This window comes from Vitis riparia, chromosome 5 (genome assembly GCF_004353265.1).
Source record: "Vitis riparia cultivar Riparia Gloire de Montpellier isolate 1030 chromosome 5, EGFV_Vit.rip_1.0, whole genome shotgun sequence".
NCBI lineage: Eukaryota > Viridiplantae > Streptophyta > Magnoliopsida > Vitales > Vitaceae > Vitis > Vitis riparia.
Window position 1 is genome coordinate 6,716,362 of NC_048435.1, and position 21,634 is coordinate 6,737,995.

Genomic DNA, 21,634 nt, shown 5'->3' on the forward strand with positions numbered 1-21,634 from the left:
CGTTGTCAAAGCTTTAATTTGTAGCAGAATAATAGAGGCAGGACATTTACTCATTGGAGAGTAAAGTGGGGTGTCATTTGAATTATTGGTATCAAGGGTCATGCACCTCGCGGCGTGCTTCATATGCTCACCCACCCATCACTTTTCTTCTAAGTGTTTTAACTGCAAATAAAGATTCGTCTTATTTATTAATCTCTGCTCCACCCTCCACCCACCCAAGCCCACAGTTGATCCATGGTTATCATTTTTCTGAAGACATAAAAAGTTGTAACACCTAAAAAGTGGGGAGCCCCACCACCCTCAACCCACACTAAAGCGTTACTTCCCCACCATAAAATAAATTATATTATATAGTATTGTGAGCATCCCTGTTGAGCCCTGGCCACCCATTAATCAGTTCCGACCAAAAAAAAAAAAAAGGACACAAGGTTGAATCAGACGAGGTGATTGAATACAGTGTTGGAGTAGTTCCCCGCCGCAGTCACGGTAATCTCTTACCGCGAAGCGCATAAACCACTAAGGAGGAGGAAATGAAAGTGGTCGGCGAGATCGGGAGGAGGGGGACAAGATACATGTTTCCCGCAGTTTGACGGTGACGCAAACGAGTTGCAAGAGGAGGATTTGTAGGGACCGCATGGGACACGTGGAGGCATCTGATTGATAGGAATAGACACAGGGCCAAACAAACCAAAGTGGGTTCCATACATTGGGAACTGATCCTGGCCGTCTGTCGTTTTCGCCTGCTTTTCATATGTTCCTCGTTTTCCCGCCCTACCCTTTTGTTTTCACAAGCTTGGGCCTTTCGTACATGTATATGGGGGTTTTCCCCCTCCCATCCTATTTTATTTCTTTTCTACGTATGCCATGAGAGCCCCACGAAATTCATTTACAACAATTCTAATGAGTTTTAATACTCTATGTTAAAGTCAATACTCATCCTTAATTTGAGACAAATTAATCCTAACAAAAGTCTTAATAGTTATCGATACTCTAATAATTAATCATTACAATAATTTTATGTCAGATCGTGCTATAAATTATAGAGATATGATATATTCCTTTAACCCTTAAATTACAGCAAATTAATCCTAATGAGAGTCACAATCATTGATATTCTACTAATTAGTCATTACAATAATCTCATATAGGGTCAAGTTATAAAATTATAGACGTACGATGCATTTCTTCATCAATCTTGGATGTTAAAATAAAAATAAAAATGAAATCTCAATGATTGAATATATATATATATATATATATATATATATATATATATATATATATATATATATATATATATATTAGCTAGAAAATGAAGTGGCTCGACCAAGTTACCTTGTAACTTACATCAATTATTTTTCAAATTTGATTAAGTTACTTCTTAATATGATTAGGACCTCCTAATGTGATTACCTATGTTAGTATCGTAGTACTGAATATAACATGGAAAAACCATCTTATACATGTCCTTAAACACTATTGATACTCTACTTGAGTTGCTCCTAAACAAGTAAACTCACTTTTAATTATGGAAAGTTTGAAGAACCCTACTTGAGTTGCATCTAAACAAATAAGCGCACTTTTAATTATGGAATGTTTGAAGAATCCTACTTGAGTTGCATCTAAACAAGAAAGTGCACTTTTAATTATAAAAAGTTTGAAGAAAAGCATCAACAAAGAAGTCATATTAGGAAAAAGAAAAAATAAAAAGGTGAAAAAAGTTTTACATAGAGAAAATATTTATTATATTTCATTCCACTTCATTTTTTTTTTTATGACAAATCAAATAAAAAAAAACATCAATTTCCAAATTTTCCTTTCCTTAATTCTTTTCAAGACACAAAACTGAATCAAAGTCTTTCACTTAAAACCAAAAGGATATTTGGAGTTAAGAGTAGTGATGTCTTTGGGAGTCCCATTACTATAATTTGTATGAGATATTACATGCACAACTATATATCTTCATGATTCCGGATCCAACCATTTACCAAGTGAGTTTGAAATTCTACACCCAACTTTACAAACTCATTTCATTTTTTTTTTTCTTTTTTCTTTCTTTTCTTTTACAGAAAATTCATTACTGATGTCCAACAATTCTAGAGTATGTCGACATTAGAAATCCACTGAAATCACATCTGAGGCTCTTTCTAAACAATCAATTAAGCTTTTAGGTAGACTAGTTTCTTGCCAGACAAAAGTCATACAATTAGGTATTTGTTAATTGCAACATACTCAATGTAGTATGTGCTAAATGAATCATAACGTGAAAATCTTAGTTGGGGTCTGCAGGTTTAGTTCTCAAATGCTGCAGCTTGTGCTAAAATTCTTTTGCATTACTGAAATAATTAACATCAAACAAAGGAATTGAGATTAACCTTTACCTACCTAATATACCTAATATCACCATCATCTTAAAAACCTGTCATAGATTAATTGTATCTTTTTCAGGTTGAGTAGAGATTGGTTTCAGTAGTTGGGTAGAAAGTTGTGAATCCTACATCCTAGGATCGGGCATCAACCCGTTTGGCAGATGGGTTTTTGGATCATGAGTCCGATCAAGAGAGACATTAAGCATCAGCCATGACATCATAAACATGCAATTAGTAGTAAACTTTGTTCTTTGCAAATTGCAATTCTTGTTAACAATCCCCCCACTTGCATCATGATTACATGAAATGCTGCCCATTCCAATGAAACTATAGTGCTGATTTATTACTCCTATTGTTTTAACCTAATTGAGGAGGACCGTACCAGAACTGAAACACTAGACATGGTGTGTTATCTTTGTAAGATAGTGGAGGGACCCATGAGGTGATACTCCAAAACTTGTCATTTTTCTTCCTCGCTTTCTGCTCATATAATTCCATGATACTATGAAGCCTTGAGCAGGAAGAAAACAAGTTCAAAGTTTTTGTATATATATAATCATTCAAACCAAACGAAACATCTGGCTTAGGTTTTTTAATTTTGAAAACAGGTTCATCATGAGATATAGGAAGCTTAAGATTGACTGTTTAATGCACTTGAGTTCGGCAAAATTGGTGTATATGCCTCATTGGCTGTGGCTATGGAGCCTGCAAGCATATTGAAAAGATGGATAAACTTGAATCCACATTCTAGGGTTTTGTTTAATTTTTTTATTTTTTTACACTCTTTTGCCCCAGCGGACACCCCCAGCAGACACCCTTTGTTTCAAACTAATTATATATCCAACTCTTTTATGTAAAGCTGCTTTTTCATTAATCTCAGGAGAGGCTAATGATATTGGGGGGATTTGAAGATTAGGTTAGATGACTGTGTTTCATGTTGAAGAAGATCACGTGTACTCCACGACAAGGACTAAGGGACCATTGAATTTCAGCATCAACATATGGACTTGAAAGAAAAGCTAGCATGTTCCTGGATTTCTCTTGGGTGATGTATGCTGCTGCCCCACCAACAAGGCTTATTAAATTTCTCACTCACTTTAATACAAATTGCCTTTAATTGGTGGTCTACATTTCATTAATGTTTGGTTAGTGGATTCCCTTTCAAGGTAATGTAGTTAAATGGCTTCTCAGTGTCTCCAAGATAGCTCAGTTGCAGCAACTCCAGGCCATTGTGTACCTACACTTGGAAAGGCAAATGGACCCAAAGAAAAAAAGGAAGAATCAACCTGTTTTTATTGGGTCTTTGATGAGGGATTATTTTAATACCAGAGCTAGTAATTATTGAGCCCTAAGGGGCCGGGTCCATCGGTTCTGCGACTTTAGCTTTGGAATGTTGTTTCCAAGTTGCTGATAATTAAATATTAAGGTTTATTAACCACGGCACGTGAATCCATGTGAAGATTGTCCTCCATGTTGCCATTCCTTCTTAGGATCCATCTACTTAGTCTTCATACAACTCCCTTCCTTTTGAGGACCCCAAGTCTTCTTGATTAGCTTTACTGATCAGTTTTAATAAACACCCAGCCTACTCCTATCTTGATTAGCTTTACTGATCAGTTTTTATAAACACCCAGCCTACCTCTATCTTTAATGAAATATGATTACTGCATGTTTCATTGTGATCCCCACAACTGAAAATTCTGAGTATTTTTTTTTTCTTAAAATCACAAGAAGTAGCAACTGACCATCATTTCCAACAAAAAAGCTTGTTTGATGATTGGCCTTTTATTCAATATGATTGCTCTCATCAGTATAATGACCAACAAAACTAATTACATCAATATATCTCTAACATCCCATTGAATAGAAACTCATCAACACATACTCTACACATGCCAAAGAGGGATTTCTTGGATGGTTCTTGGGAGTCGAGCTTTAATTTAAAGAGATGAACTACCTGCAGAATTTAATTTACACTGCTCATCAACACCCTGCATAGAGGATTTGAAATTTGAATGTAGTAAAGATGAAAGGAAAGTTGAGGAGGCAAACATGCATCTCATAGAAGCGACAAAATCACATGTGAGCTGGGAATATGTAACTAGGCATGATATATTGAAGTCTTAATGATTTTTATGCTTTCCATATTCTTTTACATGGATAATTTGTAGGAGGATTAGTGGGATGAAGAAGGCTGAGATCCTTCCCGAAATTTCTTATCTCGAAAATGATGAAAGGCTAAATAAGTGCGAATGGGGTAAGGCCAATTATTCAAAGTTTTTAGTTTTGTCTTTTGTGTTCCAGTCTCGGTATCTCATGGACGTGGACCTAAATTTACTGTTAAGAGAAACATCATTTTGTCTCATAAAACCACTACCAATCTGATTCTACATATCAATGTCCACTTCCACTAAAAACCATTCCTCTAACATTGCCTGCATCCTGAAAATTGGATCATTTTCAAGCAGAAAACTGTGAAATTAAAATAGGACCAAATCTTAAGATATAAGAATAATAATACATAAGATTTATAATGGCTCACTTTCAACATCTGAGTTATATGCATTTTGTCACGTCATATAACAATAGTCTTTCCTCTATATTTTTCATACTCAAAATCCACTGACCTAATAATTCCTTATATAATGCAAAAAAGGGCGTGACCCCAAGGTAGGGTTGAACAACCTTACCACAAAGGTCGATCTAAGATCATGGGAAAGTGTACAAATATAATTTGACTCCACACAACTCATCATCTCACTGGTTTCATCTTTTATATTTCTTTATATATGAACTATACAAATAACATAATTATATTTGCTAAATGTACTGTCATTGGCATATTATTCAAACCATGGTTAATAATTTAGTAAATTATCCATGTTCTAGTTCAAACCTATGTTGGACTTGGTAAATCATTGAAAAATGAATATTCAAACTAATTCAATTCATCAGACTTAGTCCAAATGCTAATTGAACAAGGAAGATTAATTAACCGAGTTCTAGTTGTCATGATGTAATTTCTAGTAGGCCATCTTGGGTGGGAAAAAAAAGGCATAAAAAAACATAAAAAGTATTGGCAATTAGAAAAGTTTCTTATGACCAGTTTGGTAAACATGTGATCCAAAATTAACCATATCTAGATTATCAATGCCCAATCAAGTCAAAGATATCATCTAACCCTAACCACTCAAATTTAAAGTTTATTAATCCCTTGTTGGGAGCTAATGACTGGTTACCTAAGTCACAAATTAATGCAATATTATATGGCCAGTCAAATTAAAGACGATGCAAGTTTATATCTAGTTAAAGAGGCATATACATGGTCTATCTGTAACTTTTTGAAGGAAAGTATTAAGTTCACTTCTACAACAAATTGTCTTCGATCTTCCATGTGACTTATTTCAGCTTGCGGTCCCAAATATTTACTCAAGCAGGAGTAGACTGGGATTCAAATTTAATTCTCTTCATTGGGCGAAGGACAGAGAGACCTCCATTTCCCCCCCGCAGCTGTCCTCTCAGAAAATCTTGATTGGACAGATCTCATCCAGAGAGAGGCTATCAACTACAATATGTCGGAGGGAAGACAAAAGAAATTTGCAATTGGAGTTCATATCATCAAGATGAGAAAGAGATCAAATGCCCATGCTACTAGTGGAGGATGCTGCTTTGCCTAAAACATACTAGTGGAGCTGTAAAATTCCCCAAAATATATAATTCCTCATTCTCCACCATTCTGGGGTCAATGGGACAGTAAGAAGGAATTAGAAATTTTAATTTCAGATGCCATTCTTTCCTCTAAACATACACCATCCAAGATCCATTAAGCTCCTTTGTGCCAAGTTACTGTCTACAACACTTCATTTTCTTCATCTGCCAATGGGAAAATAATTGAGATTTGACTCATAAGCTAGCTTAGGGGGAAAGTGGGAAAATGAAAAGTATTTTATTATATGCTTGTGTCTCCAAAAGCAATGGTTTTTAATTTATCTTGAGTTGCAATTAAACTATCTGCTCCACCAAAAAAAAAAGAAAAGAGGATGGCTTTAATAAAAAAAAATATAAGAACAAGAATAGAAGATGCATTGGAAAGGAAGTTCCAATGTAGAGGCATGATGTCAAATGCTACCACGTAATCCTGGTAATTTTCCAAATTTGGAACTTTAAGTAGAATGGTGCTTAAATAAATTTAGTTTTACTGATCTGGTAACACATAGAGCCCACATTTTTACATCGAGTCCTTTTGGATGACAACACATAATATAAAAGAAAGAATTTTGATTAAAATATTGAGCAACCCATTATTCTTGGCACACACCCATGTTGGATGTTTGAAGACGAATAGCCAATGCAAAGCACTGATATCATGGCATTGAATGTCAGCTGGAATTACAAATGGAATGCCCCTTCCTCGTTAAATTTCTAAACTCGTTAAGATTGTACAAATATGAAAGGATCTTTTCACTAACCCTAATTTGGAACCAGGATCATGCCCCTAACCATTGTCAAATTGGAAAATCCATGTCTTCGAATCTAGTCCACTCATTTCTAGTTGCTGTAAAATCAAAAGCCCAAAACAGCCATGAAAATTGGTGGCCAGCAAAAAACCCAGAATTTTTTAAAGAGGAAACACTCATTTCTAGTTGCGGTAAAGTCGTATGCCCAAAACAGCCATGAAAATTGGTGGCGGTAAAGTCGTATGCCCAAAACAGCCATGAAAATTGGTGGCCAGCAAAAAACCCAGAATTTTTTAAGAGGAAAACTCAAAGATGAAGCCATACCCACCACCAGATTTCCCCATATCTATGAAGTCTAATCCATCCATCCTATCATTTGAACCACAACCTCTCGAGCAATATCAATGTTAGAAAAACAAAACAAAATTGGAGGAAAAGGGAAAAAAATCAAATTAAAGTAGAGGTTAGAAAACAAGCGAAAAGAAGCTAACCATCTTTTTATTACAAACAGAAAGGAAGCAAAAACAAAGGGGTTTAATATACATAGAGAAGCACGGTTTCTTTTTTGTTCGCATCCAATTTCCATCGATGGAAGGTTTGCAAAACCTCTCATGGCCTTTCAGCGCTCTTGTGCTCAGTAAGGGGGCCGAGCATGAGCCCATGAGTAGGGGTCATGACTCAATTGGCCGCCGTTAGGGAGTAGATTCGGTGGCAGATTGTATATGGGCAGCTCCGGCAGGCCAGAGTGATGCTGTCCACCACTGCTTCCAATTGCAGGCGGCGAACCACTCGGCGGCGGCGCCTGCCCACCTTCTTCTTCTTCTTCCAGAGGCAGTCTCTCGTATGTTGCGTTCGCAAAAGTGGCGGCTATCACTATCACCGGGCCTGCCGCTACCAGTGATCCAACCACACTTCCTCCCACAACCTGGCCCTGACCTCCGGCGAGGTACACGGTGAGTCCAGTGGAGCCGGGAGGGGCAGGTCCGGGGAGGAATGCTCCTGTTAGGGACAGAATCTCGAATCTTCCATGGAGTGCCACCACGGCGCCAGGCGCGGCGGGCTGTCTCAGAGTCACGTTGGCTACGGAGCCGCTGCCGCTGAGGACGCAGACCCCTCGTTGACGTCTACGGGCGAACTGGGCGACGCTTTCGGCAACGTCGTGGCCGCCGGCCACCTCCATCACGTGGCTCCGAAGGGCGTTCGGGCTGTCGCGCGTGACGAAAATAGGGGGTTTGGGCTTGTTTTTGGATCCAGGCGGGCGACCTCTTGGTCTACGAGTGCCGACTTCTACTGCACCCTCCGTGGGCTCGCCTTCGTTGTCTTTCTCTTCTTCATCGTCTCCTGTGCCGGGGTTATCGTTGATTGATATCTCGCGATCGCGTTTATTTAGCATCGGTGAAACAGCTGCCGGGTCCATTCCCGGCAGCCCTACCTGGCCGGCCCACCACCGATTAGCCAGTGTTTCAAATTCAGTGAACACTGAACACGGCTGGGAAAGAAGAGGAGCCAACACTTGATCGGCTTTTCCTGTAACAGTTGAAGATGACTTCTCTCGTCTCCTTCTTCCTGAGGCTGACAGCAGAAATTGAAGCAGCTTAACCAGAAACCAAGTGCTCCTCCTTGTAGAAGCAGTTGTTCTCACTCTTTCATCTATTGATTCGGATGAAAGATGAAAATGAGAGAGATGAGATAGAAGTGGTATAAGAAGAGAGAATTAGATGCAATTCCTGATGGAATCAAGTGACGAAGAAGAGAGAGAAGGAAAGAGAAGAGCCTTGACTTCCATCAATGATCTCACCGGAAAGAAGCAAAAGAAAAACTCAAAAACCCTCTGACAGAATCAAGAAGAGAGAAGAGAATAAACACAAAAGCACTAGCTGAGAGACTCAAATAAAATCAACAGCATTACTCTCAGGTCCGCAGTCGTCACAACAACATTTAATGGAATATATAACATGTTTCTTTCTTGCTTTATTTCTTTCTTTCCTTCTTTTCTTGTGTGCTGTGGTGTGATACGCTTGTGCTGTGGTTTGGGGAGCTGAGGATTTTCTCTTTCCTCTGTTTTTTCGATTATGTCTCTTCTCTCTCCTTTTTAGAGAGGGGCTTGGAAATTAGGGTTTCGTGGGGTAGCGTGCGCGTGGGCAGGTGGGATGCGCGTCCCTTTCCCGGGTCCCAACATATTATCAAAGGATGGCGGAGAGAGATTTACGTTGTAGCGCCTACTATTCTTCTTACTACTTCCTCTCCCACAGTCTTTCTATCTCTATTCTTTTTCTCTCCACTCCTTATTTCCCTCTATACGCTACTTTCCTACCTGTAACGGGGATTCTCTACTCTGTGTTCTTCACTACCCACAATTTTGAGAGTTTTCACAGCTCTAGTTCACGTATATATGTTGGTGCGGATCCAGCACTGCAATTATACCATACATATACTAGTCCCAAGGGCACTTCATCAATTGTAATGAGTATAAGCATGGCGGCTTTCAAATTGGTGGCAGAAAATTGCGGTGGTTTGCATTGACAATGCGGTCATGAGTTGGCATTTGCGGTGGCGGTGTCATATATATGTAAACTTTATATAGCAGGTTGGGTTAGATGGGGGTGGGGGAGTGAGAGTAGTGGGGGAACAATTCATTCTTGGCTTTGTCTCAAATTACAAGTTTTATTGTATTAGATTGGGTTGACAATGTTTGTTGGATCATTAGGGTCTACAGATGATCAATTATTTTTATCAACTAGAAGACTCATACAAAGCAGACCTATAATTGAGAAGCCTTTCTTTAGGAGGCCCTCTACATTGGAGAAGTACACTTTAAAGATCAAATGCAATATTTAAAAATGTTTGGATGAAATTCTTTAATGTAGGCACATGCTTAAATTCATCCTACCATGATTTTTTTTTATCCTTTTAGAGACATGGTAGGGGATGTGGGAAGAATGTTTAGAATGAAGGGATACAATGACTCTTAAATCAATGTATTTACATTGGATTTGGTTTAATCAGACAAGGTTAATAATTGAATTTTTTTAAAAAAAGGTCTTATAAATTGAGGGATTTTGGAAGTATTATTTTCTTATTAGTTTTCAATTTTAAACTTTATTAGATTTTATGTTTAATTTAGAAATGGTTTTTCATGTATATCTAAGAGTTTATGTAGGAGTAATTCTAGTTAAAGCTCTTTTAATCATAACATTTTTTTGTTAGTATTACCTTGATTTAAAACACTCTTAAAGAGAATAACCTAGCATTTATATATATATAGAGAGAGAGGGAGAGATAAATTTTATCTACTTCCTTTGAGATTTTGGTTATACATTTAGCTATTATAAGTTTAAAGTTTTCATAAAAAATGATCGCATTTAGAGAGGTAAATTTCATTCACTTCCTATGAGATTTTGGCTATACACTTAGTTATCAATAAGTTTGAAATTTTTTATCAAAAATCACCGTTACTTTAAATCAAAAGGAAAATGAGTAAAAATAACAAATAAGAATAAAATATGTATTTAACGAAATTTTAAATTAATAGTAGCTAAGTATTGTCAAAAGGAATGTAAATGAAAATAACTCTATGTATATAAACTAAAAAAAAAAATTGATAGCGTTTTTGATAATATATTGTATGATTAAAAGGTGATTTTTTGAAAATCATCCACCAAGTAATTATTTAAGAATCACTTCAAGTAATTTTCTATATTTTTAAATGTGTAAAACAATTGATTTGATTTTGGTAGAAAAAATGCTTCCAAGTATTATAAAGTGTTTTTAATCCCTTTTAAGGTCACCCTCAAACAAAAACCATTGAATTGGATGAATTAACTAAATTAAGATTTTGAAAATTTGAATTTAAGACTATAAAATTATCTAAAATTGATTAGATTATCTATTCATCCCTTACTACCCCTTACTAGTACATTAAAAACCTACATATCCAAAATTTTATGTACCTTCTATCTTTTTAAGGTTAAAAGATATCCCATTTAGAAGTAGGGAATTTTTTTCTCCCTAAAAGCTCTAGTTTAGTTTAGTTGGTCTTTGAGAAGCTAAAAAAATCTATTTTAAGATGAATAAGAGCTCTAAACCTATTTAAGTAATTTTTTGGAAAGAATTCTATGGCATTGTAGAGAGAGTATTTTCATGTTTAATGAATTTTTAAAATACAAAAATTATCCTTTAAATATCCTAATTTTAACTTCAACTTCGGATTAAAACCAAAAGTAAAATAATTGACACTTTCATGTTTAATTTAATTTTTAGAATACTTGCTATTTGAAAATTACAGCTTAAACTTTCACTTGATCTTTTAAGGCTTTGTTTGGATGGAATTTAAAAAAAAACAAAAACTCTTTTTTGAAATCAATAAGAATTTTTTTATTAATCTTACTAAAAATAAAATTCACTTAGGAAAGAGTTTAATATATATATAAAACTCAAGAAAATGTCATTTTTTTTATTGAAAGAAACTATTACATATTTAATAGAATTTTTATAATGATAATAATAATAAATAAATAAATAACTATTCCGAACGTGGGGTTGCAACTTGTATAGACTATCCATGACCTTCCAAACATGAGCACATATTTAATAGAGTACGGATGTATTGAATCTTGCTGAAAAGGTCATGAAAAAGCTTAATGATCAGCTTCTCCCACTATATAAAGAAAGAAAATTGCAAGATGGTTATTTTAAAGAATTAAAAGAAAACATAGAAGGAAAAATGTAACAAAATGGGGTAAAAATTATTTTGTAAGTAAAGACTAAAGTTTAGTTGATAAAATGGAGTAAAATATAGATATGGTAAAACATGTATATTTTAGAATATCATTTTCGGTTGGAATAGGATATACTTGTCTTAAGAAATCATTTTTCTAGAATATGATTTATTTGTTTAGATTATATTTGGTTCTTAGTCAATTTAACGGAAAATGCCAAGACATATAAATAATTTTAAAATATACAAATTTATAATTAATTATAATTATATTTGATATTTTTACTAAATTAAATATAAAAAGAATATTTTTCTTAATATATATATTTTTTTTTCTTACACCTTCTTAGAACCAAATATAGGCATGAAAATTAAAAATTGAAGGGAAACATACTGTATTTCAATATTTGATATTTATTTAAAATAAAAATTACAATATATCCTAATATTTGTTATTAAAAAAAAAATATGAAACCTCTTTCATATTTAGTATTATTTAAAAATTATTTTATAATTTATCATTTAGTATATCCCCCTTGGCCAAAAATGGCTGGAGATGGAGTGAAAAAATTCCAGGACCTGATAAAGCTCTACACTCGGAGGTCAGGCATGCAGCTTAAAGTTGAATAGACAAGGACAAGTCAAGGGCATTAGCGTAATCTTGGATAGTATTGGAGATCCTAGACCGCGAAAATTCAGTGTCAAATAAGACATGTCCAAAAGATTTGGTGGAGATCTTGTAGGGTTCGTAACACGTGAAAGCCAGGAGAAGACATAAGAGAGAATCAGCATTAATAAGACACTGTGTGGGCACTTAAGGATGAGAAAATTGTCCTCGTGAGTTGTAATAACAATTCAAGGAATACTTTGGTTGACTTGCCACAGTTTTTTTTTTTTTTGGCAGCCTATACATTGACGAAACCTTTCTCAATCAGTTCCATGGCTGCTCTATATAAGGTCTTTGATGGTTACCAGGACACTACCCTTGTCCGCCCCACATTTGGTGCGAGGACTCAGTCTAAAGCCATCACCCATAAATAGAGCATGGTATTGATATATATCTAACAAATGGTGGGAGAACTCAAACCGTCAATCCTAAAGTCTAACCTCCTAAATGTTTGCATCTTCATTTTGATGGCGGTTGTGTGTTTGGGTTTTAAGGGACAGTCCCATACCGTCATTTCATATTGGCTAGTCGAAATTGGATATACGACTTTTGGAAGAAGTTTACACCCAACAACCCCTTGACTTTGTTGATTCATATGGAATGGGGAATTGTGTCCTCTATTTTAAGTTTCCTTCAGGAAAATTCAAGCTTCTGGAAATAGTCATGCAATTTTCTCTATGCCCATTTTTTTTTGGTTAATGAATCGTGTTTCCAGTCTAATCATTGTTTAATTAACTGCGTTCCGAGTCGGATCTTGACTCTTTGATGCAAATCACCACCTCTTTACCGGATGGCTGCCAATAGAATGTGATGTTCCAGTTGTATAAAATTTTTACTGCAATTGAAACTGTCAAAAAATGGGCTTAGCCACCTTATTTGAATATCAGATAAAGTCCTTATTAGCCTTATGCTTCTCCAACTTGAGGACAAATAACTTCAATGAAAAGGAAACCCTGCTGCCATTTCTGTTGACAAATCACGCATTGGTGCCAAAATCAACCCACTTGCCCATATGTTTTTATGTCAAAACTTCCCATCACATGACACCAATAATGGACCCAGTTTTGTGTCAAACTTCCCAACTTGTATTCAAAGTTGTCCACATCCTGATCTTATCCATATGGATTTAATCCTAATATATACATTTTGGGGGTCTGATCAGTTAGATCCAAATTTAGCAACTAACCAACACAACAGTGATTTTGGTCAACTGGTTGCAAACCATGCCCAGAACTAGTGGTGCTGCGTTAGGTGCATCTATCCATCAAACGCACATCTCAGCATATGGAAATATTTACCATTAAAAGTTTTAATGTTTTTTCAAAGGTCATGTCCTTTTCCATTTAATGCAATGACAATGATGATGAGGGTAAAATGACGGGACTTCAACGATGGGGAGTAGTACTGGCCGCATGGGCGAATTATCTTGCACATAAAATTAATTGCTCAACCAATTGATGCCACCAAACTACATCTCTTCAAACACCACGACAAGAAAAACACTCGTGTGTAATTAGGCCTGGCAGGAACCCCGTTTTGGACCTTTGGTTTTTACCTTGGGCTTTGCCACTAAATTTTTGTTGTTTAACCTTCTAATTGGTTGATTATGAAGTCTGAACTCCATAAACCTTCCATTTGGTTCTGAAAAAGAGCAAGGGAAGCCTAAAGGATTGGAAAATATTCAAAAATGTCTTCCTACCCAGAGAAAAACAGAGACTTACGTGCCCGCGTTATAACTTAATGATTCTGCCAAATTGGAGCAACGATGTTTGGGGACCTGGAAAAAGAAATTTTCTGCATCCAAAACATAGTCAAACTTAAGCATGTCCATTGTCTACACCTGTACAATTAAATGTGACGTTTCATCATAGCCTAACATACCTTTACAGCAACCTGAAAAAAGTGGTATTACAGACAAATCATTGTAGCCCTTTCCATAACCATATGATCTGCCACCGGCACGCACTGGCCAATCGGTTTGGCACTACAAAACTGATCTGCCTTCAACTATGAGTCCTCCTGGGTCAGGTTTCCACCAAAAGGAAAGGATGGAGGCTTCACCTTAGATCAGCAAAGGTTACTTAACTGGAGATTTGGCTAGGCAGGCTTCACCTTTCTTCCTTAACCATATATGGAAAAGTGTTTTAGCGAATTCGGCTCATTTTTACAAAATTCAAAATAATATTTTTTTAATTTTTTTAATTTTAATTTTTATTCCGTTTGAGTGGTGTTTGTTTTTTTGGTTTTTTGCTTAAAACAATTTAGTTTTAGAATTTAGGTTGTTTATTTTTTACTTTTTCATAACTTATTATAAACTTTTTATTAAATAGAAAAAGTCAAAGGTGGTGTTTATTTTTTTACTTAATTCTAAATAGAAACTTAATACTTAATAATATTAAATATTAGGTTGTTTGTTTTTATAGTATTTTATTTCTATTAAGTATTAAAAAGTAAAAAAAAAAACCATTGTGTTATTTTTTCTATTTAGAAAAAGCCACATATTTTGACTTTTTCTATTTAGTAAAAAGTTTATAATAAGTCATAAAAAAGTAAAAAAACAAACAACCTAAATTCTAAAACTAAATGGTTTTCAGCAAAAAGCCAAAAAAAACAAACATCACCAAAATATGTAACTTTTTCTAAATAGAAAAAATAACATATTGATTTTTTTTACTTTTTAATACTTAATAGAAATAAAATACTACAAAAATAAACAACTTAATATTTAGCACTATTAAGCATTAAGGTTCTATTTAGAATTAAGTAAAAAAACAAACATCACCATCTTATATTTTTAGGAAGAGTCTTATTAGGATTGTGTTAGTGGAGTCTCGTTTCACTTGTAAGTAGAATTTTGTTCCACTTTCAGTCCTATTCCGCTTACATGTAGACTCCTGTTAGGGTTGTATTAGTAGCCTATAAAATCAGGTCACCCCTTACTCTCTAAATACGAATACCAATTTTTTAGAGAGTTTTCCAAAGAATCTTTTATACATCTTTCTGGAGGAATTTTTTTAGAATCGAGTTGTACACAAATTCGTCTTCGATAAGGGTGGATCTATTTCAAAAACAATTTTATCACGGGTCAGCCGATAAATTTTTCTTTCTTATTCATTTTGTTCTTTGTTGTGTATTTTGGACTATTTTTTTTTGTTTCCATACCATTAATCCAACAAAACCTAACAAAACCTAAAATCAATGATTGAAGACAGAAATCCTTGGAATCAGTACGTTGAATATTCTCAGTTGATTTAGGAGTTGTGCAAATGTCATAGCCTACAATATAGTTTTGGTGCCAAGAGTCTTTACCGTTGAAGTATTTTCAGCAATTGCATTTTATTCAACACAGACCAATAGATAAAGAAGGCGGTGTATGATTAAGAAAATCACAAAGATTCCCTCGGTTTAGCACATTCCCAATATCTGTATGAAAATGAAGTTAAACTAATCTAGTACAGGAAATATAGTACAGGTACCCTCTTTGGGTGGATGAGACTTTTATCTTGCAAACTGTCCATAATTTTACATCACAATGCTTACCAATTTTGTGGAATAGGAGGAGGCCCTGAGACCAGCTTTCTTGATGCCATTAAAGCTATTGAAGAGAGCAACTCCCTGTATATGTACAACATGTAAGAGAGACAATATTCGGGTGCAGATCATTAAAAATAGTATCAAAACCAATTTCTCTAATATTAGTGTGAGATGTGTTTATTTGTTTGATCTTAGAATCCCTTATAATACAATGAAAACATGGTTTATGCATGAAGGGTGATTGTGTATCTATATCGGATATAAGAGAAAGTTTATCATACTATATAATTATAAGTTCTTTTTAACCTTATAATTGCATTTTAAAGTTATGAAAATCCTCTAAGCCTAGAACAAACAATATCTACTCGATTGAATACATGTCTAATTGAATTATTGGTGATAGGATTTCAAATAACATGAGAAATACATCCTTTAAAAATAAGACATTATATGATAACATGCCTTTTTTGGCAATGAACGAAAAGAAAAATGTATGGTAAAATTATATTGTATGATACAATGAACTACTCATCTAGTGATTCAAAAGACATGAAATTTGAATTCTTTCATAAACTTAAGACAATTCAATTTTTCTAATTTCTTATAACCATAGAATTAACATAAGACACTATGTTATATTTTTAATTTTTATTGATAACCACAAATTTAATAGTCCATTGTGTCATCTTCAATCTTTAGTGATTTCGCTATTGAATTCTTTCATAAATAACAAAATTTTGGAGCCTATTTGGTCTTGCAATTAAAAAAAAAACTATTTTAAAAAATTTATAAGACTGATTAACCATTGTTCTCTATTTCTAATTTTAAAAACAAAGTAGAATAAAGAACGGTTTTTAAAAAATGAGTAGAAATTGTTTTCACCAATTTAAAAAACTAGGTGAAATAGAGAATATTTTTTAGAGAATAAATAAAAATTATTCTCACCCGTTTTTAAAAACAAAAGAAAAATATAAAGGAATTAAAAAAAAATCATAAAAAGTAAAAATAATTAAAGATGACATCATTCTTATTTTCCTTTTCTTTTTTTATCATCTAATACTGATACTTTAAATATAATATTCATTTAAATTACATGTTTTTTATGAATTCCCTTTTTAACTTAATAAAAAAATTCATTAATCAGTAAAATTCCAAATCAAACTATATTTTATACATAAAATATATTAATTTTAAAAATATTTTAAAATTCAAAAATTGATTCTATTAATACTAGAAAGTTATAGAACTCGATAACATTGGAAAATCATAGACCCAAATTCATTTTGAATGTATTGGCTCGTTTCTCTTATGCATATAATTATATTTTAGTAACTTTCTTTTTTTTTTGCTAAACAAATAAACTTTAAATCAAGTAAGACTAAATATGTTAGATTCACTAACAAGTCCAATAATTTTATAAAAATAACTTGAAAGTTAAATAATGATTCAATTAATACTACAAATTTATGAACGAAAATTGATTTAAAATGACTATATTGTTTCTCTTATATATAAAATCATATATATATAAACCTAAAATAAAACAAGATTTAATGCATTGGATTTATTAATGAGTTTAATAGTTTTTAAAAGTAACTTAAAACTCAAGTAGTAATCCAATTAATATCATAAATTTATGAACAAAAATTAGTTTAGAACAATTCTATTATTTCCTTTTTACATGGAATCATATATTTTCTTTTTTTCTAAGCAAATAAAATATAAATTAAATAAGATTTAATACATTAGATTCATTAGAGAGTTTAGTAATTTTTAAATATAATTTGAAACTCAAATAATAAACTTATTAATACTATAAATCTATGGATCAAAAATGGTTCATAATGACTATTTTTTTCTATACATAATTATATTTTTATAAATTTTCTTATTAAATAAATGAACTTTAAATCAAACGACTCTTTGTATTGAATCTATTAATAGGTTTAAATTTTTCTAAAATAAGTTGGAACTCAAAAAATAAATCTAGTTATAAAAAATTAATAATAAATGAAAACTCATATATTATGAGCTACAACTTTATTCTTTCTCTTTTATACGCAACTATATTGTTTGAATTTTCTCACTAGTTAAATTGATTCTAAATTAACTAAGACATAACTAATAATTTAAATTCTTCTAACTTTTAAGAATAATTTAAAATTCAAAAAATTGAGCTAATTAATTACATATTAAATCAAAACATTCCAGTGTTCCTAATTGAGTATTAAATTAATATGTACATATAATAAATTTTTTGACTCATTTACATATTAAAAAGGTTAAATTTTATTTGTTGTTCATTTTAAATCAAATATTACTAAAATTTATTATTTTTTAAATTATTATTATTAACAAAAAAGAAATCAACTATATTTTTACAAAAATGTCAACCTATATTTTTTAACATGTATTAAAATATTATAAATTATAATTTTATTATAATATTATTATTCAAGTTTTACTAAAAACTATTCATTTTTTTAAAATTTATTTGTAATTAAAAACTAATTTATTTTTAATAAGAATTAGATTAATATTATATAAATTAAATTTACATTGCTTTTATAAGATCAATATATATATATATATATATATATATATATATATATATATATATATATATATATATATATATATATATATATATATATTATTATAAACAACTTATCCAAATTTTTTTAAAAAAATAATAATAATTTATCAAACACTCTTATTTTTATAAAATTTTTAAAAACTATTTTTATTGTTAAACATAAAAACAATTTTAATTGGAAAATAGAATTTTTCTTTTTTTATACAAAAAAGAAAAAAAAATGGAGCATTTCTTGAAGGCACTTGAACATCCCAATTGGATGTTGGAACATCCTAGCTAGATTTCCACTTTTCCATGTTTGAAAGCATTCTTAGTATACTTGCTCTTATTTGACTTAAAATCAAAATTTAAACATCATTACTTCGATTCAAATCCGAAAGTCTTCAGCTTGTTCTTGAAACTGAAAAATTCCATTAGGTAGTTTTGGATCAATGTATTTTTAAAGCAAAATCGTTGACATATACCAATGTATTAAAATCTTTTCCTATAAACATGAAGTATTTTATTATAAATGAAGCGAAATTGATCCAATATTGAAAAGTGTCTCAAATTCCTAATTGATACGAATTTCTTTTTATAAATAGTATTATATAGAATATTTATTATATTGATATATCATTATAACGTTAAATTTTTTTTTATATAAAACAAGACAAATTATTAAAAATAATTACATTAATATCCTAGGTCAAGAAGGAAAAAAGTTACAAGATAAGATGAACTTATGAAATCTTTGTAACGAAGAGAGATATAAGAAAGAATTTGAAAAAGTCCATGAAATAAAGACGCTAGTAATGAAATGCAAATACAAAAAGTAAAGAAATATAATATATTTTAAAAACTGAATAATTATATTTTATTTTGGTTTTTAAATTTTTTTTATAATATAATAAAATAAAATAAATTTCTCTCAGACCGTTTGCTTTTACGTAGATGATTTTATCTTTGTACTTTAAAGTTAACATGTTTATAACAAAACTTTTATTAGTATAACAATCTATTGCACAATACTTGTTTCTTTTCCATAAAGTCTTGCAGCAATCAAGATCAATGACAAATAATTTTTCAATAATATCAGGTTGTTGAGATGGACAAGGAAGTCGATGGTGACCCCAAAGCCAAGTAGATGCAAGTTTCCAAGAAATGGATCAATACGACTTTCAGTTTATACTCATGGTCAAAAAGCAAATGGCCAAGAGCCAGGCACTTGCATGGTGAGATTTGTTGATAAAATGTGAGAAACAATGGGCTGCCCACCTTGACTGAGGTGAATGACCACCAAAATTTCTCAAGTTTCTTGTGGAGATCTAAACTCATCATCTAACATGGAGTTTAGTCAAAGCTCTTGGCGTGAACTGAATAAATAAATTAGGCCCCCTGCACTTGATGCTTTCCCATTCACGAACAAATTTACCAATTTTCAGGAGCACCCATTCTTCAAAGACCTTTATCATGGATATGTCCATGTGCGGTGGACTCGCAGGATTATTGGCTACCGCCGACTGGCATGGTGGAGAGATTCACTCAACCAACCCCAGAAAACTTCAATCCTGGGGAAAGAGAGTTGGATTTTCATAGCGTGGCTCCATTTCATTCGTGATTGGTCAAATCAGAGGTTGCGTCGGTGTCCCTTCTGCTGCTTTCTAATCAATCCTAATCGCCCACATGTACCAGAGTTGGCTCTTTATTATATCACGCAGCACCTCCCTTCTATGCTGGGTGAAGGTGTAGCCGTCTAGGTCAATTAATTGCTCAACAAGTTTTAGCCCAGAAGCCTCTAGAATGCTAATAAAAAAATGGGTGATAAAGAGTTTTTGCTAGAAAGTCGAATTGCGCTGTTCGGCTGCCCTCAAGCTGAAAAAGGCGCCCATGCCCATTTCATCATCATTGAAAATTGCAGAAGGGTCTCATGTGGTCTGCCTTTTTATTGGCCAATGAAACCATGCTTCAAAATTCGGTAAATTGACAAACATATAATATGCAATGTCAATACAAAGAATTTACACCCAAAAAACGTGGATACTTCTAGAAGCCATTTGTTATGAACCTTTTCCTTCAAGCAAGAAAATACAAGCTTTTAGGGGAAAGCCCAGAAAGACTATATGGGGCCGGGCTTCATCAAACCAAGAGCCATTAATAAAATTTGTTCAGAGATTTTAGTGGGAAGTCGTAGAAGCTTTAGCGCTTGGGGTTATGATTCTTGAGGGTGCTCTAATGATCCAGGTTATTAAACTGGAAGGTTTTCACACCATTTGCGTAAAAACAAAAATAAAAACATAAGATCTGTTAAAGAATGTTTTCTAAAATAATTTTCCAAAAACAATTTGCAAAGCAATTCTCCCTAGTGTTTTTAAACATAAATCTATTAAATATTTTTAACTTATTTTCTAAATTTTTCAAATATTCCTTAAAAATAACTTATTTTTTAAGATATATTCTTAAAATATACTTTGAGGGCAACTTAAAATCAAACATACTTTTGTGTTTTTTCTTCTTAAAAACAAAAAATAATTTTTAAAAACATTTCCCAAATATAGCCATAATATTTTACATGGCATCTACTTGTACTCTCATATCAAGAGCGATAATGGCGGGTTTCCAAAGTGCTGTTTCAGCAGGTTTATTCCTATCCAAAGCTGCAAATAAAAGATGTGCACTCACAGATCGGAAACCAGTGAACATTATTAGTCGTGTCGCTGTATGCCCTGAGCCTCTAACTTAGTGATCCCAATGAAGCAGTCAAATCTTACAATATACAACAAATATGTCAAATAACATGCAAAGAATAAAAAGGACTAGGAACTAGTAATTTGAAGATTCAATTTAGAGCACTTAGCATGAGCAATAAATTTGAAAGGCATCTTATCTTGTCTGTATTATTCAATCTCAAATGCATGTGCTCTGACTTGGTTCATCGTCATGTGGTACAATGTTTCATTAAACCTCCGTAAGAGCCTACCCCATTCCCATCATTGTCTGTTGCAGACCATGTGCTCGTAGATCAAAAGAAGGGAAACAACAAAAAAAATTTCCATGCGTTCCTGTTTTCATCATTCAATGTCTCAAGTTTGCAATTCTGATTCCACTCCTCATGATGTGCATACAGAAATTATTTTAAATTAAAATGGTAGATCAGGGTTAGAGGGCATTGGTGTGTCAATTGTAGCTAACTGCAGATATGTCGGACAGTCCCTTTGAGTTCTGAAGAGGAAGCGTAGCACTGTTCATTTCTTCACACCCATTCAACAAGAAATATCGATAAAAGATAAGTTCTCATGCTGGATTACTTGTTCT

General features: G+C 32.9%; 1 protein-coding gene across 1 annotated transcript; it reads right to left on the minus strand.

The window, feature by feature from the left end:
• Positions 1-7,252: 7,252 nt before the first annotated feature.
• LOC117915019 (AT-hook motif nuclear-localized protein 20-like) lies at positions 7,253-8,540 on the minus strand (the record flags this gene model as incomplete). Its single annotated transcript, XM_034830561.1, has 1 exon — positions 7,253-8,540. A coding segment is annotated over one exon (1,080 nt), but the record flags the coding sequence as incomplete, so codon positions are not given.
• Positions 8,541-21,634: the final 13,094 nt, after the last annotated feature.